This window comes from Microtus pennsylvanicus, chromosome 3 (assembly GCF_037038515.1).
Source record: "Microtus pennsylvanicus isolate mMicPen1 chromosome 3, mMicPen1.hap1, whole genome shotgun sequence".
In the NCBI taxonomy this organism is placed as follows: domain Eukaryota; kingdom Metazoa; phylum Chordata; class Mammalia; order Rodentia; family Cricetidae; genus Microtus; species Microtus pennsylvanicus.
This window is the reverse complement of record NC_134581.1, coordinates 13,042,893-13,067,976: the sequence shown is the minus strand read 5'-3', so window position 1 is coordinate 13,067,976 and position 25,084 is coordinate 13,042,893. Positions and strand designations below refer to the sequence as shown.

Genomic DNA, 25,084 nt, shown 5'->3' with positions numbered 1-25,084 from the left:
GGGAGTGAGCGCGTTGATGAGGATTGTTGAAAAGGAAAGAAATTGTTCTGTCCTTTTCCAAGGAGAGCTATCTGCTATCCCTACAGAGCAATGTGGTTTGTAGCCTTTTCCTTTTAGATAGTTGTTTTCTCTCTGGAGAGTGGATGGGGGAATTGATCCCTTTCCTGGGAAGACATACTACCTTATCCAGTTTGCAGATAAAGAATACTCTAATTAACATTCAAAGCTCAGCTTTTAAAACCTTAGAAGGGAAGGAATTGAGCAGGATTTACTCTGTGAGTGAAATATCTTCATCCCTTTCTCCATTTTTCTCCCTGAAGGGTAATAGGTGGGAGGACTATCTTGGGAAATGAGTGACTGACATTGCACTTTGCACTTTAACCTTTCAAACTTTTGCTCAACAGTAAATTAGTCTAGACTTAAAAACAATTATATTTTAGACTAAAATTATAAATTGCAAAGCTGGTCTTCTGTGCTATATGTTTTCATTTGTTCAGTTAGTTATTCATTCTGGAGGTTGGCATGGGGAGCTGAGAGAGTGCTGTTTCTTGTGTAGTCACGGAGACTTGCAGCCTGTGTGCTCTTCTTTTAGTCCAGGGGTAGGGAAAGAAATAGGTAAAAACAGAGACAGTAAAAAGAGGGGAAAATGACATACATAGAAAGAAATGCTGGTGATATGGGTCCAGTGGTGTTTGTGAGCCTTTTAAAGATTGATAAGCATAAAGAAACTGTCATATGAGGGAAAAAAGTTTCCTTTCTGCAGACTGGATTTATTAATTTTCTGTAGTTTTACTAAATCCCTGCTAGTAAACATTAGGTCATTTTCAGTCTTCTTTCTGTAAACAGTGCTATAGAAAAACTTTTGAACAAGTGTTTGGCAGCTTGTAAGTATACCCGTGGCGTGTAGTTCTGATTGAGGTTGGTGAGGTTATGAACATGAGAGATTTGTTTTATACTAGACTCCATTTTATAATAGAAGATAATGTTTTCTCAGCCACAGGAGGAGGAAGAATTTAGAGATTACTTTACTGTGAACTGGGCTTCATATCATGTGCCTGTTGTCAGCATTTGGGAAGCTAAGCCAGGTTTTTGAGAGTTCGAGGCTACCACAGTCTATACAGCATGCAATAAGACCCTGTCTCAAATGTGTTTTATAAGTCAATTTAAGACATTTTGGAATGTCAGATAATTAATTTGAACTGGTAAATGTCAAAATACTGTAGTTTAACCCTGGTGTCGACAAACGTAAACCACTTATATATGGTAAAATGACCGTACCTTTTAGGTTTGTTTCAGAGTTTATATTTTCTGTTAATTAAAAACTTTTATATAGTGGGGTATGGTGGCACACACTTTTAATCCTGGCATTTGGGAGGCAGAGCAGATCTCTGTGAAGTGTGTATAGCCAGTTCTAGGCCTGTTAGGATTAAATACATAAAATAACAAAAAAATAAAAAAACCAGCTTTATGTAGCTTATGTTTTTGCTCTGCTAAAGTTAACTGAAATTAGTCATAAAGGAAATAAATGACACACCATTTCTTCCTTATCTTTTACAATCCGAGTTTGTCTATTCAAGGTAGGTGATGGGACCCGAGAGCCAGAAATCCCTCTGCAATCCAGAGCAGTGTTGGTGAATTCCTGTGTCAAAGAGGAAATAGGTATAGATTTAGACTATTCTGCAAAGAGTTGGTGAGCAGAATAAGGGAGGTTCAAAATTTAAATTTGAAGTTGTATAGGTGACTCATGTCCAGGGTGAGGTTCAGGAGCCTTTGTCTTTTTGAAATGAGAGACCAGCAAGAAATAAGTACTGAGAGGCTCAAGTGCGGTGAAGCTGGAACTCCCGAGTGGCGGTTTCCCTGGATGGTGTCCAGGGTCTATTTTGAGGCCCTGTCAAAACTTGCCTGACAGATCTACCACATAACTGTAATCTGGCCTGGCCCTGCTGCAAGTCAGGAAGACCTGCGGTTTAGGGAAAGTGGCAACTGCAGAAGAGGGAGTTATGAAGATCATTTGCCTTCAGAAGACTGAGGCTAAGTTTTGGGGTGAAAATCTGCTGAGCATCTATATTACATATTCTAGCACCCAGGTGTTTTTATGTTTTAGTATCCAAGTTTTTGTTTTCTATTACTTATTTTCTTATTTTTGGAAAGAGTTTGATTATAGAGAACTAAAGAGAACTTTTTTGGAATAATGTGCATGAGGAGGAACATAGGATTGTCTCAGCTTAGTGTCTTATATTCCAGTTCTTGGAGCACTTGCCGTGTTATGGGTATAGGGAGGACATTTATTTGATATGATCCATTTCAGAGTTCTTCACACTTGTCACCGGGATCTTGGAATAACGACTCTTTTATAAGAGTGTCTGGAATTCTCACAGCTAAATTAGTTTCTTACTCTTTTTTCCCATGAAAGTGTTGTAAAATTTTGTCTTTAATTTTTTCCATATTTTAATATTGTATACACTGGGTGTGGCTATGTAAGTTAGAGGACAATTTGAAAGAGCTGGGTGTCCTACCATATGGCTCCTGGGTATGGAGTTCTGGTTGTGATGTCTGGGGCAAGCAAGTATCCTTACCTAGTGAGCCAGCCTTCTTCTGGCCCTGAAGTTGTACCTTTAAGCTCGTTTTCTAACAGGTTGCATAGTTATCTCCTTGTGCTGTGTAGTGCTGTATGAAAACCTTGGCGCATTTTTTTGTTTGTTTGTTTGTTTAGTGAGCACTTAGGTTTAAAGTTCTTTAGGTGATCTCACTTTGACTAGAAAGCTGTTGAACAACTTACTGTTACACCCTTGTGACCAAGGTTCATGTCTCTGTATTTCACTGCTGAGCTGTACTACAGTCAAGGGTTTCTGAAGGATTCAGCTTGCATGTATAATTTATAGATGTGATCCTGCAAAAAGTTTCCTGGTCATTCGAATTAGATTATGTGGTTACTTCAGGAATTTAGTTGTGGGGTCATTAGCATTTCATGATGATGCCTTTAGGGTTCAATGTAAGGAGTTCAAAATGACCAATAGTTTCTTTTTCTTCTGTTATCTACTTTGTTCCTATCATCTATCTCTTCTACTATCCTAGAATAGAGTTCTGTCTCCCCTAGAACAATAAGACAAAGCAAATAGAACTCAGGGTGAGCGGAGGATGTGAAAGATTGGGGGAAACCCGAGTGCACACCAGGGTGTTTTTATTTTCTGAGAAGGGAACTGAAAGGACACTTACTTCACTTTCGCCATTGTTTTCTCTTTGAACCTTGTATGTATCTTAGGGTCTCTTCATATGAGCATCATATTTTCAACTAGTTTTGATGTGATGGATATATTTAGTGCTTTGGAAACATTTAATTTTTAAGCTACTTACAAGCAGTTTGTTATTCTTTCTGTAGTCCCACTTTCAAATAGAAACATTTTAACAGCTAAGAATTAAGTATACTGTCTACAGACAGATGTTAAGATACTTATTTTTTCGTTAAACGGTTTAAATAACCTATGTTTAATAAAATTGAATAAACTTAGCAAAGAAGTGTTATTACCATTTTTAAAATAAAATTAAGTACTTCAGCTAAGTGATTCAATGGTTATAGGATTAAAGATTCAAATGAATTTTTCCCCCATCTTACGGATAATGCTTTATTTATGTGGACAATCAAGGACATGAGGTCATTGTCTCCTTGTCTTGCCAAATTCATCCCTTGCAATCCACACCAGTTTATTTATTTATTTATTTTTGATTGTGGTAAACTTAAATATCATTAACATATTGAGTTTTCCCATTCTTTTCATTGTGGAAAATGTATACAATGTAAAATTTAAGTCTCTTCCACCCTTCCTCTCTTGAGTGCTGGGGACTGGGTCCAGGTCCTTGTGCATGCTATACAAACCCTCTACCGCTGATCTCCACCCTAACCCCTTAAACCATGTGTAATTGTACAATTTCATGGCATTACAGTACATTCAAATTGTGGCACAGCCACCTAAACATCTATCTCTAGGACTTTTTTTTTTCACCTTAGACTGAAAACTGCGCATCAGACTGTAACTACTCACTTCCTCTAACCCTTGGCAGCCACTTTGCTACTTTTGGCTCTGTGATTTAACTACTCTACTCTAGGTACCTCACATATTTCTGGAATCCCATAATTGTCCTCTGTGTCTGGCTTATTTTATATAGCATAATGCCATCAAAGTCATTCATGTTGAAGCGTCCATGTTTGACTTCTGCTGATTGCTATTTAGGTCTCCCACCTTTTGGTTATTGTGAATAATACTACCAAGGATGTGGGTATATGACTGTGCATTTAAGTCCCAGTTTGTTATTTTGTGTATATACCCTTATGTTCTCTGAAAGAGCATCCAGTGCTCTTAACCACGTATCTCTAGCCCCACATTTTTAAAACATAAGTTTTATTAGTATTTATATATTTAGTATGCACATACACAGAGACACAGTGTTGGGGTCTGTACATGGATGTGTGTTCACGTGCTCACAGCATTCATGTGGAGGTTGGAAGACAACTCTGTGGATGTTCTCTCCTCCCATGTTTACATAGGTTTGTAGGGATCAAACTCAGGTTCTCAGACTACTGAGCCATCTTACTGGCCCTTAATTTGTTATTATTGCATTTCAGTTCTTTATATATCCTAGACATCAACCCTTTGTTTACAAATGTTTTCTCCTGTCGATTGCTGTTTTACTTTGCTAATAGTGTGCTTTGAAATTTGGTGAAATCTGGTTTGTCTATTCCTTTTACTGCCTTTAATTTTGTCAAATTTAGCAAGAAATGTTTGTCAAATCCTATGTCATGATGATTTTCCTGTGTGTTTTCTTTCCTTTTTAAAAATAATTTATTTAACTTTTTATTTTATGTGCGTTAGTGTGAAGGTGTCAGATCCCCTGGAACCGGAGTTACAGACAACTGTGAACTGCCATGCAGGTGCTGGGAATTGAACCCTAGTCTTCTGGATGAGCAGTCAGTGCTCTTAACCACTGAGCTATCTCTCCAGCCCCTCCTGTGTGTTTCCTTTGAAAAGATTTGTAGTTCATATATTTAGGCTTTGATGCATCCTATGTTAACTTTTGATGTTTTGGTTATGAGCCTAGCTAGCCTTTGACAACCTAGCTGTCTTGGTTGTGATGTGAGCTAACTTTCTATATAGTGTAGTCTGAAAGGTCTGACTTTATCTAAGTATGAAATTCTAGTTTTTTGGAAAAATGATCCATTCTCTTTTGGATGGTCTTGGCATCTCTATGGACAGTCATTTGACCATGCATATGGGGATTTATAAATAGGCTGTTTAATTGGTCTATGGGTCTGCTTTATGCCAGTGGCATGCCGTTTTAAATACTGTAGTTTTATAATAAAATTTTGAATCAAGAAGGGTCGAGGGGAGAGAGAGGGCTTATTTGGCCCAAAATTCAAAATCACAGTTCGTTATTGTGGGGAAGTCAAGGCAGGAGTTTACAGCCCACATTCCACCCACAGTTAAGAGCAGAGAGAAATGAGTGCATCCATGCTGCCGGCCTGCTGGCTTGATAGTTTGATTCACTGTCAGGGTCCAGCGTGGGCAGTGGACTGAGTCAGAAGATAATCTCTCACTGACAGGCCATGGGCAACCTGAACTAGGCAGTTCCTCAATTAAGACTGTCTTCCCAGGTATGTCAAGTTGTCAGTTAAAATTAACCAGCACACTGGACTTTTTATTGAATTTGTAAATTGTTTTGCCAGTTTTGCTGTTTTAGTAGTACTGTCTTTTAATCTGTGAGCATGGATGGTGTCTTTCAATTAATTTATGCCTCCCCAATATCTTTTGGCAGTATTTTCAATGTAGAGACTTTGTTTCCCTGGTTAAGTTTATTCCTAAGTATTTTATTATTTTTGTGCTATCATCAATGGAATTGTTTTCTGAATTTCCGTTTTGGATTGTTGGGACGTAGAAATCTCTTTTTTCTCCTTCCCTCTCTGTCTCCTCCCTCCCTCCTTTCTCCAGGGCAACCCCCCCCCCCCCCTTGTTTTTGTATTCTTTGACTTTAGTTAGTTTTTCTGTTCAAAGATTTAAAGATCAGAACTACTGCGTGTAATTATACAAACTTTTAGTAGCTTAAAACAGCATGTATTTGATCTCCTGAGTTTTGGTGTGGACGGAGTCAGAGCTTGAGCAGTTGAGTGGGTTGAGCTGGGTTCTCTGTGGAGTGTTGAGGCTGTCCTGAGGGTGCTGACTCAGCTGAGTCTCTCTCACCTGGAGACTTACCTTGGGGAAAATCCACTTCCCAATTCGTGCAAGTTGCTGCCAGAATCGCTATTCCTATGCTTTAGCACTGAGGCTTCTCCTGAGGAACTAGGGATCACTAACTGCTAAAGACCAACTGTTGGTTAGCTCCTGGGGCAACCTGCAGTTGTTTGCCATTCTTGTATTTTTATCAAGCCACAGGGAATCCGTGCAGCAAGTCAGCAAACACCATGGTCTTACATAATGTAATACAGTCACCAGTGTGCCATCCTGTCACCTCTGCCATATTCACTTGCTCAGAAGTAAATTGCAGGTCCCACCCATCAGTGATATTTGCACAATGGTGACTACTAGAGTGGAGATTCAGGGCAGGGAGCCACTGAAGAATCTGTTTGCTATAGCTGGTTACAAAAATGACACATTGTATATATGCCCTTTTTAAAAAGAAATGTATGCTTTTAAATGTTACTGTCTTTAGAATTATTGTTGGTTTTGTTGTTATTTTGTAATAAAAACATTTATTTTTTTGGAGATAGGGCCTGACTGTCTTTAATTTGCTGTCCTGAGTTTACTATGTAACCCACACTGGCCTCTCATCTATGGAAATCCTTTTGATTCAGCCTCCAATGTGCTGGGAATATAAGGCTTTCATTTCTTCTTCTTACTTTACCTCTTTGTAACATTCAAATTTTGAAATCAGTAATTGACATTTTCATTATAATTACTGTTTATTACTCAGCCACATACTATATTTTGACTCTTTCTAAATTTTCTGCTTATTAAAAATTTGCATAATTTTCTGTTTATTGTTTCTACCCACATGCTCCAATAGGTTTTCATTTTTTTTCAGATTTTCCTTTATTTATTAACATGTAACATAAGTAGCAACTAGTTTATAAAATGTAGGAAATATAGTAAACAAAAATGGTTAAAGAATAAAATGAGCATCAGTATTCACAATGCTAGGCTAAGAAATTACACATGACAGTTATCCTGGGTGGCCCCTCTGGATTTCCTTCCCTGGTACCTACTGTCCTCCACCTGGTCCAAGCCATTTTACACGTCAGGGGCTCTCTTGGGGCCACTGCTCCCCAGTTGCTGTGGTTTTGTTTCCTTCACTCTCGTATGTATACATGCCTACTCTGTGCAGTTTCATTTTGAAAAGCTGGAAGCCTGTGCTTGTGTGTTTCAGAGCAGGTTAATTGCTTTTGTGGTGCTGGGAACTGACCCTGGGGCTCTTCTGCTTGTCAGGCGAGTGTCCTACTACTGTGTGGCTCCAGTTGACCACTTTAGCAATCCCTAAGTCTCAGTGGCGTAATGCAGCCAAAGCTTTCCGCTCACATTTAAGTCCTTTTCTGCTGTGAGCTGGAAATCAACTGAAGAGTTAGTCTGTCCTACAGTCACTGAGGAGTTTTGGCTTTTTATCTGGAGACTTTTCTACCCCCTAGGGCCTGGGAGGGCCTCATAGTGCTTTGCTTCTGGCTGGCAGATGCCAGGGTAAAGAAAGGGAGTGTGGTAGAGTTCAGAAAGTGATGGCAGACCTGAACCCTGTGCGCTTGCCCACTCTGCATTGATCGAACACAGTGACATGACTGTACTCCGCCCTAGGAAGGGGGAGAGCATAACATAACTCTGGGGTCCAGGTAGAAAAGGGGAGCAGCCTGGCGAATGGTAAGCCAGTCTTCACTGCAGTGTGTCTCTGAGTGGTATATTGTTTGGGTTTGGAAAACTGAGTAGCTATGGAAGGAAAATCCATTTGGCCCACTAGATGAAGACTCCTGAGAGTGGAAAATGAGAGGAGTCTTCCTGGAGCCTGGTGGGTAGAGTTTTGGGAAAACTTGCTGTGAGTTCTGAGAAACACGTGGCTCATGATAATCAAGTCATCTATTGTAGCCGAAGTGTTTCCAAGGTGTTAGTAGATATCTGGACAAATGTGTCTAAGGAGGCAGACTGCTTTGTATGCATTTTGCCTCTGAGTGCATCATGTTCTGGTTCAGGGATAGATAAAAGTTAACACCCTGCTGTGAAGTAGGCCAGTCTACCTAGGCATCAAAGGAAGGGACCACAGTGGCGCGCTCTGTGCGCTGGCACCCAGTTCATGAGCTTCGGACAAGGGGGCTGGAGGTTAAAATACACAGGCACACACAGACAGAGAGACAGCGACACAGGTCATCCTTGAATTCCCCAAGAATGCCTCCTTTATTGTGTTCAGGGGCAGATTATATAGAGATAGCCAGGCTCCAGCCAAACCCACCAGAAACCACTCTTCTGCCATTAGGAACTCCTGAAGGTCTCGTGCGCAGAGCAGCTGTAGGCACTCAGATCAGGGGATTACAAGAAATTCAGGATCTGGGGTCTCACTGCTCCCAACACCACAGCTTAACATGGGGTCAAGGCAGACTGAATTCGGATGAAAACTTGCATGGATTTAGGTTAAAGGGACATCCCAAAGACTGTGGGAGTCTAGTTATGACAGTGGTCCTCTCTTATGTTTCTTGAGTTACATGGATTCATTTTTTTTTCCTGGAATAGCCGTCATCCCACTGCAAACCCCTAATGTTCCTCTTTTGTGTTAGATTTATTTCTCATCTGCTTAGGTCTTTTGATTGTCATCTTTGGTGAAACATTTTAATAGCTTATTGAAAAAGCTTATAAAATAGGTGAGGTTTTGAGCCCTTACATATCTGGAATGTCTTTCATAATCAAGTTTGAGAAGAGTATGGCTTGATTGGGTTATAGGTTGATTGTGGGTTGTCTGTGACTTTGCTTGATGAGTTTATCTTCTTCCCGAACGCCTAGAAATCTGAAGGCATTCTAACCGTCAGCTTCTATGTGACTGCTTTTCTTAGTCTCAAAGGCTTAGTATTGTCTTATTTTCAGTGTTTGAATTCACCATGCTAACTCACTGCTGCAGACCTTGCTGTGATTCAGACACTGGTGTTGAACTGGCCTTTTCTGTCTGACAACCTCAGCTTCTAGGAAGTTGTGCATGTTTCCTTGCTTCACAGCCTCTCTCGTCTTCCCCTCATCTTTCTCGCCTCTGTTTCTCAAATGTCACCATCGCAGACCCCCACTCCTTGTGCTTATTTAGACTTTGACTCTTTTGTTTCTTTTTTTTTCTTTCTGTTGTCTGAGATTTTCTGAACTTCACTTTCCAATATGTCTGAGGTTAAAGAGATTATTATTATTGTTATTATTATTTTGAGACAGGGTTTCTCTGTGTGTAGCCCTGACTATCCTGGTGCTTTGTAGACCAGACTGGCCTTGAACTGACAGAGATCTGAGTGCTACTCTCTTGCCCGGTTGCTTTTTTTCATTGTTGAAATTAGACAGTAGTCCTTACTATTTTTGTAACAAATGGTAGACAAAACCAGGTTTAGTGAGGCTGCTAATTCTCATTTATTCATTTCTCATTTACTGTACTTTCTTATGTCAGTTATAGGCTTTTCTTAATTTTAGACAAAAGGGAAACAGTGATATTTTATTTGTGGTTTTAATAAATAAAACTTGCCTGACACAAAAACATGGATAAATGTTCTGGGTATGTAACTTGGTCATCTGGATATGCAAGGCCTTGGCTCTCATGTCTTGCACCACAGCCATCAAAACCTTGGACAAGGTACAGAATTTTCAGTCAGCTGTTCTCATAGACTAAATGGATCACTCCTATATTTAGTTTATTGCTATAGTCTTGAAGCTGGTTATTATAAAATTATTGTTGCTTTTTGTATATGTATTATGTGTGTGTGGTGTTCCTGTGTGTATGCATTGGTGTACATGCCTATGGAGGTTAGAGGTTGAAATCAGGTTTCTTTAGTTGCTCTCTACCGTATATATTAAGACAGTGTGTGTCTGTGAACCTGGAGCTTGCTGATCACTTATCTAATTAGCTAGCTTGCCCAGAGATTACATGGAGGCTTGGGTGGAGAGGTAGTAGGGGAGACATTCACTTGTCCTTTACATGGCTGCTGGAAATTCGAACTTTTGTTCTAACCCCTTACTGCAAAGGCTTTAGTTTCTAAGCTGTCTTCCCAGCCCGAGTTGATGCTTTTCTGCTAGGAAGCCGCTCTGTTACAGCTGTTAGTGTGAGGGTTAATTAGCAGCATTAAAGCTTAAAGGTGAAAGTGTGAATGTATTCTTTTGCCTTTGTTATTATTCATATGTGCATATTTTAGCACATTTGCCAAATTATTTTTATATGCCATTTTCCATCTTTTCTACTGAATAGGATATTAAATTTGTCTCTTCTTTTTCTATTTACCTTCAGTTTTCTGAGACTGCTATTTATTATGTGACTTAAAGCTATTAAAGCTCATGCCATTTTCTGTTTTGTTTTATTATAGATTAAAAAAATTCGGACAGTCATATTTATTCATACAATTTTTCTTTATTATTAATCTTTTTTTAATTAAGTTTAAAAAGATTTACGTGTCTGTGTTGGAATGTACATGTGAGAGTCAATACCCTTGGCGTCCGTAGTTGTTGGACCACAGATGCTCCTCACTCAGTATGAGACATAAAGTGGTGCTGTCCTCGTTGCCGCAAGTCCTGCCTCAGCCTTCCAAGTGCTGGATTATCGCTGTGTGCCACTACACCTGGCTTGTTTTGTGTTTGAAGACGTACACTTTCTCACCTGCCCACTCTTGACTCAACTAAAGGCTAAATATATCTAGAGAATTGTCTTCTGAGCTTTTCTTTGACACCTTTGTTTTGATACTCTGATTTCACAACCTTCGTTGTTTTGTTGGTATCAGTGATAACATAATTTTCTGTTGCATGTAACAATTTACAGAAACTTATCTGTTTGAGCTTGTAAATGACACTTGTTATATAGGAATGAATTTAATAAAGAAATGCAAGACCTACACATTGAAAACATGATATTGTAGACAAAGAGGACTAAAATAAGTGAAAAGAATCCTATTATTATGGGGTTGAGGTTTAATATTATTAAAATTGTTCCCCAGCCGACTTATAAAGCCATTGTAATTGCTGTTATAACTCAGGGTGCTTTTTTCTTTTTTCTTTATTTTCTTTCCAAAAAATGACAAACTTCTTAAAATTTACATGGAAGTGCATAGGACTCACATGCCAAAAGCCTTAAAGTTACACGTTGTAAGTTGGATGACTCACTTTTTCCAATTTTAAAACGTGATACAATGCCACACTAATGAAGATGATGTGCTACAAGCATAAAGAAAAATGTATAAATTGATGGTGTGGAACCAAGTACCCCCCCCCCCCCCATCTGCCTTTGCTTTATAGCCAGGTGACACAGAGTTCTATTTAATTATTAGTGTGTGTGGGTTTGGAGTGTGTGGGCAAGCCATGGTTCAGGTGTGTGGTAAGAGAATAACTTTTGCGGACTTGGTTATTTTTTGGGAATTGAACACAGGTCTGTTGGCAGGCTTGCTTGGCAAGCACGTATATCCATGGAGCCATCTTGGCCCACCACCTGATTTTTTTTTTTTTACAAGGGTAACATGATATTTTACTAGAGAAAGAGTAGTCTTTACAACATGTAATGCTAGGACAAATAGATTTTCACAGACAAAAGAATGGCGTTTGATCCTGGCCTTATTAAAAAGTTAACTTCATGAATAATAGATGCAGGAGCAAATATTGTGACCTTGGGTTAAGCAGAGGTTTCTTGAATACAGTACCAAAAGAAAAAACAAAGGAAAAATAAATAGACCTTCCTGAAAATTTTTTTCTTTTTACATGTGTGAGTGTGTTGCTTGCATGTATAGCTGCACCATGTGTGTGTAGTTCCACAAAGTCCAGAAGAGGACATCAGATTCCCCTGGGACTGGAGTTACAGAGGGTTGTAAGCCATCGTATGAGTGCTGGGTATTGAACCTGGGTCCTCCAGTGGAGCAGCCAGTTCTGTTACCTGCTGAGCTATCTTTGGAGCTCGTATTTCCCCTCCTCCTTCTAGGTAGAACGTCATTACAGATAGATAGGTGGTGGCACTGCAGATATGGCTCAGCAGTAAAGAGTGCGCTGCCCTTGCAGAGGACCTAGGTTTGGCTTAAAGCACTCACATCAGGTGGCTCACTACCACCTGTAACTCCACTTTTAGGGGTACAAGACTCTCTGGCTGCCACATGTGTTTATGTGTATGGAACATATAAATATAAATCATCTTCAAAAAGAAGGATAGATAGATCGTATGCTACCTTCTCTCTGACATTTTCCACTTTGATTTTTCCCATTCTCTTTTGTTCAGCTACAAAGCAATGGCCATACCATGCAAAAAAAATGCCTCACAAATTCTTGGTAGCCTTCAACAGGCATAGAGAAAGATGGCCATTTGAGCAATACTAGAAAGCAGTTTGCAGGTGCAGAGAATGTATTTGTTGGTAAAAGTACATCATCCAAGTTTGGGTTCTCTGTGGTTCATAACTGATTATTATAAAAACTGTCTCAGACATATAACCCATTACTGTTCATTTATGGAATAGCAGGGTTAGCAAGAAAGGAAATACAACCACTGGCCTGCCATCTTATGAAGAGAGGAAGTGGACAGATTATCTCTTGTGTTGGGTATGGAGGATAGTGTACTTTCAGATCACAAGACTTAAAAAGGCATTTTTTTTTTTACAGTGCTTAAGCTAACCCTGTGGAGTGTAGGCATAAATAGGAGCCTAGAAAAACCATTATAGGTTCTGATGTTGTTTGGGGAGTGAATTTGTGTTTAGTTTCCCCTTCCCTTATTCTGTGAAGTCCTGGGGTTTTGTCTTATATAGTTATTTTCTGTCTTTCATTTATTTATTTATTTTTTTGAGACAGGGTCTCACTCTGTAACCCAAAACATTTGAACTTGAAATCATGAGAGACATGCCACCAGGCTCAGCTATATTTAAATAATTTTTATATCTTTTTCTCAGTTTCTTGATATACTTTTCATATCTATGGATTTTAAAAATGTAATAATACATAATCATTTATGTATTAATCTCATTTGATATTTGTAGAATTGATATCTTGAACTAATTCTTTTCATTCCTCTCTCTCCCCCTGACCTTTTTTCCCTCCCAAGACAAGGTTTCTCTGTGGTCCTGGCTGTTCTGGAACTCACTCTGTAGACCAGGCTGCCCGAGGGCTCACAGAGATCCGCCTGCCTCTGTCTCCCAATTGCTGGGATTAAAGGTGTGCGCCTCCACCACTCTACCATGATCTCTCTTTTAATTCAGGGAATTGGACCATTCTTTCCTTTGCCAATCACTGTTTTTCAAGTGCATATGTAACTATTTGTATGATATTACCTTTACTTTTTTTCCAAATAAAATGTTTTAAGAAATATAATTCCTCAGTTCCCATGCCTTTTGTTGACCTAGTCATCCATTCTTCTCAACCATTACATTCCCCAGATATGTTTTTAAAAACATTTAAAACCATACAGGGGAATTGGAATAGTTGTAACTGAGTGCAGTGAATTTGCCGTCCGATTCTATCACTTTGTCTTTGTTGTTGTGAAAATAAGGAGCAGAGACTGGTACATTTCAACACTGCATTTTAGCTTGCACATCATTAGCTGACCTTAAAGCTCATATAGAGGTCTTTCTTTTTCTTCTGAGACAAAATTTATGAAGAAAAATCTACACAGATTTTAAGTTACTGTTGAGTAATTTCTATAGTTCTGTTTCTATGAAGACCTTCTGCTGAGGAGACTGAAAGCCTGCAAGGCTACCATCTCCAAACTCATGTTTTTCTTTACGTTCTCAGAAGTAGACTTTAAATATCATAAAACACCTTACAGCCTTCTCTTTTCATCATATAAATGTCCTTAACAGCAAAATATTTATAGTCAAAAGTATTTTCATTTTTTTGTAGCTCATTCTTTGAGTCAGCGAAAGTCTTTAGCTTGGCTAGTGGTATCACATGTGCATGCTGAAGATGACCCAAGGCTATCTCTGTTTAGTTAGAAGCTTAAAACTGTCGCCAGCACAGGGATACAGTTCTATAACTCAGGTGCTCAAGAGGATGGGCAGCATGATGAGGATCCGTCTCCAGAGAAAAAAGAAAAGGCTCGAGCATGCAGCTCATTCATATAGTTAGTCCTTGCCTTATCTACGTGCAACCCTGGGTTCAGTCCCTAGGACTGGGTGTTGGGTTAAATGAGCTGTTTCTCAGCAGTGTATCTAGGAAAAGGGAGGCATGTAGTTTGTCATGCATTTTACACTCTGTCATGGGGAAATTTTGGGGGTAGTCATGATAGAAATTGAACCCAGGGCTTCTTCCCTGAACTGGATCCTCTCTTGGGCATATTCAATCTCAGATTAGGTTGTTTTCATCATCCTTGTTATTAAATTCTTTAAGAAGAGTTTGTCTTTCCTCTGTAAATGGGTGTATCTAAAATAACAATTGTAATAGGTCCTAGATATATTCTTTTTAAAGGAATAATTTTATTGGCATATAGTCATTGTACATAATAATGAGTTTCATTTCTAAATAAATATATATACATTTCATATACATATATATATTTTACTGTGACAGTGTTCTCTCCCATGCTTCTTCCCCTTTCTTTCTTTCTTTCCCCCCATGTTGGCTCTCTTTGTTCCTTTGAACAATTTTATTTCTACTCTCAGGTTTTATATATGTGTATTTATTATACACACATATACACATATGTAGGTGAATTTTTTCTTTTGGCCATCAGCTCACAAATAATGACACAGAAACTTACTGTTAATTATGAGAGCTTGGCCTTACCTTGGACTTGTCCTACCAGCTCTTATAACTTAAATTAACCTGCTTATATTAATCTATGTTTTACCATGAGGCTTTTTACCTTTCATTCTGTTTGTCCAACTCCACGCTGTGTCTCCATGGTATCTCCTGTGTGCCTCGATTGTCCTCTTCCTCTCTTTGCCTGGGAATCCCACCTATCTTTCCTGCCTAGTTATTAGTGTTTACCTTTTTATTACATCAATCACAGCAATACATCTTCACAGTGTACAAATATCCCACATACACCCATGTGATTTTGTGTACATAGATGCGTTCTTAGTTGTTTGGTGGTCTTGTCACTGTATCTTCAGCACCAGTAGTACCTGGCAATAGCCAGAACTCAAAAACTATTGCATGGACAGTGTTGCTTATAATTAACTTCAGAGTAACAGACCTTCAGTTACTTGTTCTGTGTATTGTGCTTTAATTGGAATTGATTTTTAAATTACACTAAAAGGCAAACTTGCCTTTCTGTTACTTTAAAGCTCAATATTAAATCTTGTTGGTATATTCTAATACTTGGGCTGAATACCTTTCCTGAAATATCTTTCATGATTGGAAATAGATTTTAGAAAAAGTCATATTAATTTTATATTGTTAGGTACAATTACAGCTTGATTACAGTTTTCTGAGCTAAGATATTCTCATAGATTGTTGTGAATAGCTTAGTGAAGTTACCACGTTGGTAATTGATATAAATTTAAATATTCTAAAATTCACTGAAATAATTTGGTAACAGAAAAAGGAATTCATTCCCTGATTTCCTTGAGGAGAGATAAAGTTGCAGTGTCAAAATAGAATGTTCAACTATGCCTTATGATTATGCAAGGAAAAAATTCTAACTTACTGTTTTTGTTTATTTCAGGGCTGAACACAAGTAAGCTCCTTTTTCAGAGTTAAAGAATTATTTAAAAAAAGAAACCAAGATGGGGACGCCTGGTTCTGGAAGGAAAAGAACACCCGTGAAAGATCGATTTTCTGCAGAAGATGAGGCTTTGAGTAACATCGCTAGAGAGGTGTGTGCCGGGGAACACAGATGATGCTCACAGGTGCCGGGGAGCACAGATGATGCTCACAGGTGCCGGGGAGCACAGATGATGCTCACAGGTGCCGGGGAACACAGATGATGCTCACAGGTGCCGGGGAACACAGATGATGCTCACAGGTGCCGGGGAGCACAGATGATGCTCACAGGTGCCGGGGAGGCACAGATGATGCTCACAGGTGCTGGGGAGGCAGATGTTTGTTTGTCAGAAGCTGTTGGAGATTTGCTAGGAATAAGACATTATGTATGACTGGCCTCTCACATACAAATAAATCTGTCCTGGTAAAATGTTCTTAGATTTGTATCACTTCTGAATTTGATTTTCTGAGAATTCATCTGAGATTAATTTTTCATTATAATTATGTGGGTTATGTATGTTTCAGGCACCTCACTTAGGATACTTAAAATTTGGAGTTCTGAGAACTGTGTTGTGACTCACTGAGCCTCATAGCTCCCAGAGCTGCTGGGTGAATTTATTTACTATCTATCTATCTATCTATCTATCTATCTATCTATCTATCTATCTATCTATCTATCTATCTATCTACCTATCTACCTATCTATCTATCGGTTGTTTTTTGAGAAGCCCAGGCTGGCCTCGAACTCCCTATATAGCCAATAATGACTTTGAACTTCTAGCCTTCCTGTGTCTACCTCCCAATGCTGGGATTACAAGCATGTGTCATCATATTTGGCTTACATGGTGCTGGAGCTGGAGCCCAGGGCTTTGTACATGCTATGCAAGCAGCACCAACTGAGCTTAATCTTGCAATTGTGCCGGAGTTTTTGTGTTTAATTCTTTTAGATACTAACAGAGCTTCGAGGAAGTTTTAGTTTCTATTTGTTCATGACTTCAGGCGGGGTAAGAGGCAGTGGAAAGGATTGGGGGATGGGAAGGGACATTGCTTTTGGATTCTTTGCAGCATTTCCTGTTGTATGTGTGTATTTAGGATAGCTCTCAGTTGGGGCTTTTTCCTGAGGCTCCAACTGTGTTTCAGATTCCTACTGTAGCTGTGGACTTGAAAGGTCAAGTAAAGGACTCATTCAGCTTTAGCCTTGTTTCCTTTGGACTTACTGCAGAGTGCACAGTCTTTGTTTCCTCTTGAAAGCTAGCTAGTATTTGAATTATAAATAAAACCATTTAATTGTGATTTTATTTGTATGAAATATCAGGGTAGGCATAACCATAGCTAGGAGCATTAGGGAGTGACTTCTCAGATGTATGATAATGGAACCTTCTGGAATTTGGTAATAGTGATGATTGTGTAACTCTATGATTCTACTAAAAATACTGAATTATCTACTCTAGAAGGGTGAACTACTAAAAAGTTTTCAGTCAGGTAGGTTGGCAGTGATATCTCTTTGCTATTTTAATTTGAACTTTTTTGTTGTTGGTATTTAAAAGTTATTTCTTACATAGGCTAGCCCTAGTCTCAAATTCCCTATGAAGACCTTGAAATTTGACTCTCCTGTGTCTATCCTGTTCCCCACTCCTATTGGGAACACAGGTTTGTGTCATCACACCCTTTTAGAATTCCTTTGTATTGTGTGTGTTTGTGCACAAACATGGAGGCCAGACTTTGACGTGGAGTGTCTTCCTTAATTGCTCTTTTCCACCCTTTTATATTTGAGTGTGTGAGTGTATGTGCGCGCATGCGCGCGCCACCATGTGCCTGTGAGGACAGAGGACAACTTTCAGAGGTCATTTTCTCCTGCTGTGGGGTCTGGGGCTGTGCATCAAATGCTTTTACCCTCTGCACCCAGTTGCTCCCCTACTTCATGTTTGTGGGAGAGGATCTCTCACTGAACCTGGAGCTGGTCCCAGAGGTCCTCTTGTCTCTCGTTCCATTCAGTGCTGGGATTACAGGTGTACACTGCTTTTTTATGTGAGCTCTGTGGGACTGAAGGATGGTTTTCATGCTTGCTTAGCAGGCATTTTAGTGTAGAAGCCGAGTTTTGTAGAAGAGTATTTGGAGTAACATTACTGAAAAATTGAGTAGGAGAGTATTAAAGTCATCTAAAAGTTGACCATAAAGTTACTTTAGAAGCCAGATTTTTTTTAAAGATTTATTTAGTTATTATGTATACAGTATTCTCAGTACTCTGCCTGCAAGCCAGAAAAGGGCACAGATCTCATTACAGATGGTTGTGAGCCACCATGTGGTTGTTGGGAATTGAACTCAGGACCTTTGGAAGAGCAGGCGGTACTCTTAACCACCGAGCCATCTCTCCAGCCCCAAAGCCAGATATTTTTAAACTACAAGTGATATTTTTAGAATAAAAAAAGCAGTCCTTTACATTGATGCTAAGTATATCTATAAGTTACATACTTTTAGGTTAAAAATTAAAATTACTGAAGTGTTTGGTTTAAAACTGGAGATGAGTTGGGGAGAGGGTTCAGTGATAAAAGGTTGCCCCACAAACCTGACATGTTCAGATCCCAGAAGCTCATATAAAGAGCCAGCTGTGATAGCACACATCTGGAATCCTTTTATACTTATGGTGAGATGAGAGGAGGAGGCAGGAGGATTGCCTGAAAGTTTGAGGGCCAGCTAACCTGAAGTATCTAGCACCGCAGAAATGAGAGATTCTGCCTCCGCAAAGTGGAAGAACCACTCTCAAAATTGTCCACTGAACCTACATATATGTGCTATACACTGTAGCAGCGTAAACGAATGTAGACAGATTGTAAAAATATATATATATAGCTTTAATGGAGAAATAGACTTAGAGAACCACCGTTCCCGCGGAGACCAGGAGACCAGGAAAGCAGAAGCAGCGGCTGGGAGCACGCTTGCCAAATTTATAGGCAAACATTAGCCCAAGGCGAACATGCCCCCTAAGGGGCGGGACTTATCCCTACATCTCCCCTTTTTGTCTAAATAAGACAGAACTAAACCAAATACAACTATATACAATAATAACAAATAATAAATATAACAAACAATATTAAGAACAAAAGTTTTGCTAAACATTCTATCTCAAGGAGTCTAAATAATGTAGAGAGTAACTACAATTATATAATCTTCATCTCCATCAAAGATCTGAGAAGGGAATAAATATTACTTAACAAACGAGATATATCCAAAATGTGCAACAATTGACAGAGACAACTGACTACCTGGGCAATCACCCAAAGTTTCGTTTGCAATGTTGAGTCAACCAACTTTGGCTAAGGCCTAACATAACTGACATACCATTTTCAAAGGCAAGGAACTTTTCAAAACTATCTTACCCTGTCTTGGCAGGATATGACAGTCCTGTTTTATCCATTGATGCACGCTCTGTATCTCTGTCAGTGGTTGAGGTATGGGCATTCCTTTGCCCAAAGGCCAGTTCTGCCAAATAGAAAGGCTCCAGGTGGAGTGTCTTTGGTGCTCAACATTCTCTCGGGAATAGAGGGGTGTTGCCAGGAGCAATTGTGTCTCACTACCACAAAACTCTGAGTTAGATTAAGGCCATTTTCTACAGCTCTTTGAAGAGGTTGAAGATTATCTATCTATACTAAGTATAATCTCTATATATCTAGAGAACCTGATTAGTCTAATTATAAATGACAAACTTAGATGACTATTAGTCTATATAATTCTCAATACCTATCTAACTTAAAGACTAAGACAATAAACAACTGTGAAACAAATAGGACAATGACCTCCAAATATAAACACTGTACAAATATACATCAATACACAAACATTATATAAGTATCTTAATCAGAGGTAGAAATGTAGACTGTAATATGGTAAATATATACAATATATATATATATATATATCAATACAATATATGTCAATACGTAAAAAATGTTTTAAACAGAGATAGAAACATGCATGCCTATAATGGTCAATATAATTTAACTTTGTATCAATATACAAGAATCGATACCAATATATTTGTCTAAAAGCAGTAACTCACAATTATAAAATCTATTATCCCATCATTCCCCCCCCCTTTTTTTAAATGATCCCTGAACTTATAAAATTCCTCCCCCAACCTCCCAACCCCTAAATGATGTCCCTAAACCCAGGGACAAACTTTACTGGGAGAGGGGACGTTGTCCTCTAGAATTACTTCCAGCTGTCATGGGGGCGATGTTCTTTCTGAGGGATCCTGTGAAAGTAAAATGATGGTTAAATTTCAAGATGTCTTTTGAAATTGCAAATAGTCTCTGAGTATTTTGTGGAGGTCTGGCCAGAATGTTGTACAAGATGTGCACCATTTCAGCTAACCAAGTTGGGATCGTCTTGTGCAGCAGGTACCCAAAACAGGTCTTGTAGTTGCGCTATCAGTATCATGACGTAATATCAACCAGGTAGAGTTGTTGTTGTGGGGCCCCATCTTCTTCCTGGAAACTTCAAATGTCACTTCAGGAAAAACTCATTGTTCATTGAGAAAAACTTAAACATTAATGATATAGACATATATAGACATACATATATATATTCAATGAAAGGCATGATAGATATATTCAATGAAAAGTATGATAGATATAAAGAAAAGCAAAGATGTTTTCTAAATTCATATTTCTTTCTGTCCCATATCATGGCTGTTGACATGAGATAGAAACTCCAGAAACTCTGGGTTTTTCTCTTACTAACAGGCTTGGAATTGGAGAGGGACTGAGCCAGAGTCCAACTTCAAAACCAGCTCTACATATTTATAAAGAAATGTTTAATAAGACATATATATAATATATATATATTATATATATAAATTAATACTTACAAAATGTGTCCATCCATCAGTAATTAAATATTCAGGGTCCCTTAATTTCTTTGAAGATGAGTATTTTCCTGTGGAGATAAGAAAAGAACCCTGCCTCCAACCTATCTGTATTTCTTACCATCAGTATGCTCACCATCCTTATGAAAGAATTGTTATTTATCTTTTCCAAGTGACTTCTCTTCTTCAAACCGAACTTTTATTAATTTTGAAGCTATCCACAATTTTTCCTCACCTGTGGAGATAAGAGCAATACCCCTTCCCCAACGTAGCACATCTCCTGGCTTCCATTGTGAGGTCAGCACATTCTTGAAATAAACTGGTTGATTTAGTTCAGTAGACTTTTCCATTATCCAATGCCTTTCTGCAGCCATTGTTCCCTTCTCATTAGCGTTGAGAAAATTCAAGGTTAACAGAGCATTATGTAACCTATTTCTGGGGGTGTTTTCCACCCCTTTCTGTTTGTTCAACATATCCTTTATAGTTCTATTTGATCTTTCTATGACTGCTTGACCTGTAGGATTGTATGGTATACCTGTAACATGCTTGATATTGTAATAATCAAAAAACCGTTTCATTTTCCTAGAGACATAAGCAGGACCATTATCCGTCTTTATTTGTGTAGGTATACCCATGATAGCCATGACTTCTAATAAATGAGTGATTACTGAATCAGCTTTTTCTGAACTTAAAGCAGTTGCCCACTGAAAGCCTGAATAAGTGTCAATGGTGTGATGAACATATTTTAATTTGCCAAATTCTGCAAAGTGGAACACGTCCATCTGCCAGATTTCATTCCTTTGGGTGCCCTTTGGATTAGCCCCTGCAGGCAGTGGCGTTTGGTTATAGAAAGAGCAAGTAGGGCATTTCTTTACAATCTCCTTAGCTTGTTGCCATGTAATTGAAAACTCTTTCTTCAAACCTTTGCTATTAACATGATGTTTTTTATGAAATTCAGAGGCTTGTAGCACACTACCAATCAATAAATAATTGATCAATTTCTGCATTACCTTGTGCTAGAGGACCTGGCAGACCTGTATGGGATCGGATGTGTGTTATGTACATAGGGCAAAGCCTGTTCCTGATCAAATCTTGAACCTGGAGAAACAATGATGTTAGTTCAGTATCATCAGGTATAAATTCAGCAGTTTCAATATGTAAAATAACTCTTTCTGCGTATTGTGAATCTGTAACTATATTAATAGGTTCTTTAAAATCCCTTAGCACCATAAGAATGGCATATAATTCTGCCTTCTGGACAGAATTATACGGACTCTGTTCCACCTTACCCAAGTCTTCTGATTTGTAACCTGCTTTCCCTGATTTATTGGCATCAGTATAGAATGTACCAGCTCCAGTTATTGGAGCATCATGGATGATTCGAGAAAGAATCCAAGAAGTTCTCTTTATGAAGTTAAGCTTCTTGCTTTTTGGATAGTTGTTATTAATGTCTCCCAAAAAATTAGCACAAGCTCTTTGCCATGGTTCATTATCTTCCCATAATTTCTTTAGTTCATCAGCAGTGAAAGGCACTATAATTTCTGCTGGGTCTATGCCTGCTAGTTGACGAAGTCTCAGCTTGCCTTTTATAATCAACTCAGAGACTTTTTCCACATAAGTTTTCAATTTCTTACTTGGTTTATGTGGTAAAAGATCCATTCCAAGATAATATCATCTCTCTGCATTAAAGTTTTTGTAGAAGAAATTTTTGATGGTAGTATGACGAGAATACAATCGAGCTCTGGATTCACCCTGTCCACATGTGCCTGTTGTAATTTTTCCTCAATCATTGTCAGTTCCTTTTCTGCTTCAGCTGTTAATTCTCTGGGACTGTTTAAATCTTTATCACCATCCAAGGTTTTGTTCAAATGAATTATTAGATGAGGTGTTATTCCAATAGCTGGTCGTAGACTGGAAATGTCTCCTAACAGTCTTTGAAAGTCAATAAGAGTCCGTAGGCGATCTCTCCTAATTTGTGTTTTTTGTGTCTTAATTTTTTGCAAACCTATTTTATAACCTAAATAATTAACAGAATCTCCCTTCTGAATCGTTTCAGGAGCAATTTGCAATCTCCATTTAGGTAAAAGTATCTTTATTTCTTCAGTCTGTTCAAGGTATCCATGTTTGAATCGGATAACAAAATGTCGTCCATGTAATGGTATACTATAGATTTGGGAAATTTCTTGCGTATTATTTGCAATGGTTGGTTCACAAAATATTGGCACAGGGAGGGGCTATTTAACATACCCTGGGGGAGGATGGCCCAGTGGTACCTCCTCGAAGGTTGAGAGTTGTTATAAGTAGGCACTGTGAAGGCAAATTTTTCTCTATCTTCTTTTTGCAAAGGTATAGTGAAAAAACAATCCTTTAAATCAATAACTATGAGAGGCCATCCTTTTGGTAATAAAGAGGGCAAAGGAATTCCAGATTGCAGAGGGCCCATAGGTTGAATAACCTTGTTGATGGCCCTGAGATCTGTCACCATTCTCCATTTACCTGATTTTTTCTTAACCACAAATACAGGAGAATTCCAAGGGCTGGTAGATTCTTCTATATGTCCAGCATCTAATTGTTCTTGTACCAGCTGTTCTAAAGCCTGTAACTTTTCCTCAGCTAAAGGCATTGTTTTGTCCATATTGGTTTCTCAGTCAACCATTTTAGAGGTAAAGCTGTTGGTATCTCTGAAGGGACATCAATTGCTTGTTCTTGTACAGCCTGAATGGCCGGTTTTCTCCGTTTGTAATATCTTTCAATATTATTCTCAGAAATATAGGCTCTAGAAGTAGCAGGAATGTTAATTTTGGTATTCCATTGTTGTAATAGGTCACGACCCCATAAATTCATTGCAATATTGGCTACATATGGCCTTAATTTTTGTATTTGTCCCTCAGGCCCTATACATTCAACCCATCTCGTGCTCTGCCTTATTCGAGATAGGGTTCCAATTCCCAGGAGCTGAACATTTACATTCTGAAGAGGCCAATATGGATGCCAAGATTCTGGGGTAATGATACTTAGATCAGCACCTGTGTCCAGCAGGCCAGTAATAAAAATGCCATTTACACACACTCTCAGCTTAGGTCTTTGATCATTTATAGAAGTTTGCCAAAACACATGTAACTCATCTTTCTGATTACTATTGCTTGTAACAGTAGGCATGTGGCTTTCTAATTGACCTGACGAGGCATGTTCTCTGCAGAAACTGGAAATGACTGAACCATGTTTGCCATGGGGGCCTGTGAAGCCCCTCCTCTCACGTTTCCCGTCTGTATCAGATTGCCTTGTCTATCCCTTGTAGACCTGCATTCATTCGTCCAATGCCTGCCTTTTCCACATCTTCTACATAAACCTGAAGGCTGAGTCCTTCTATTCCTGTTATTTCTAGAATATGCATTATTATTATTTCTGAAAATCCGTTGTTTACTATTCCTTTTCATATGACCCATTTTGCCACAATTAAAACATTTGGTATTCTGGTGTCTCCTTTTACCATTGGAAATTGCTTCTTCTACCCATGCTTCAGTGCCATAGTCAAATGTGTCAACATTTAGTGTATGCAAGACCCATTCTTCCAAGGACGCTGATCTGAACTTTAAAGGCCCCAAGATCTTTTTGCATTCCACATTTGCATTTTCGTAAGCCAAAGACTCAATTATTATACGTCTTGCTTCTGGGTCAGATATCCCTATTTGTACAGCCTTAGTTAATCTTTGTAAAAAGTCACTAAAGGGTTCTCTCTGACCCTGTTTAACTGTGACAAATGATTCCATTTTCTGTCCTGGGTCTTGTACCCTGTCCCAAGCCCTTAAGGCTGCTGTAGTACACATGGAGAGTGTGTTTTCATCCAAATTAGCTTGTTCCTGAGGGTCGGAAAAGAGCCCTTCACCTAGAATTTTATCTAGGGAAACGTCAATTCCATTCGCCTTTTCCTGCTGTTCTAAAAGTCTAGCCTTTTGCCTGAATAAGCATTTCCATTTTAATTGCGGTCCACTCTCAAGGACCGCAGAGCTCAGCTGGAGCCAGTCCGAGGGGGTTGCTCTGCTTATTGTGGCCCAAGATTTTAGCATCTCTTTAACAAAAGAGGCTTGCATCCCAAAAGTCATGACGGCCTGTTTAATTTCTTTGAGATCATTCATATGGACAGGCTCCCATGTATCTTCCTTGATGACCCTAGGGTTTCTGGAACCAATCACCTTTTCTGTTGTTATTACTGGAAAGGCATGTAGAGCTGTAGGTAGAGCTTTGTGGAAATTGTCCCGGAGGGATTTATCCACAGATGTAGTTAAAATTTGCCTTTGTACCCTTTGCTCTTCTTCATCAGAATTTAGAAATTCCTCAATCTTTTCAATTCTATTCACCA

The 25,084-nt window shown here is 38.8% G+C and overlaps 1 protein-coding gene across 23 annotated transcripts in view; it reads left to right on the top strand.

The window, feature by feature from the left end:
- Lrrfip2 (LRR binding FLII interacting protein 2) overlaps positions 1-25,084 on the top strand; it is a 110,785-nt gene that overhangs the window by 2,474 nt on the left and 83,227 nt on the right. For 22 of the 23 annotated variants that reach the window (XM_075964395.1, XM_075964387.1, XM_075964389.1 and 19 more), the window contains exon 3: positions 15,823-15,973. In XM_075964395.1, coding sequence (XP_075820510.1) covers positions 15,884-15,973 — 90 coding nt within the window. In that variant the 5' untranslated portion in view covers positions 15,823-15,883. Of the gene's footprint in view, positions 1-15,822; positions 15,974-25,084 lie in introns of those variants that run through there. The other variant, XM_075964393.1, reaches the window with a different exon arrangement.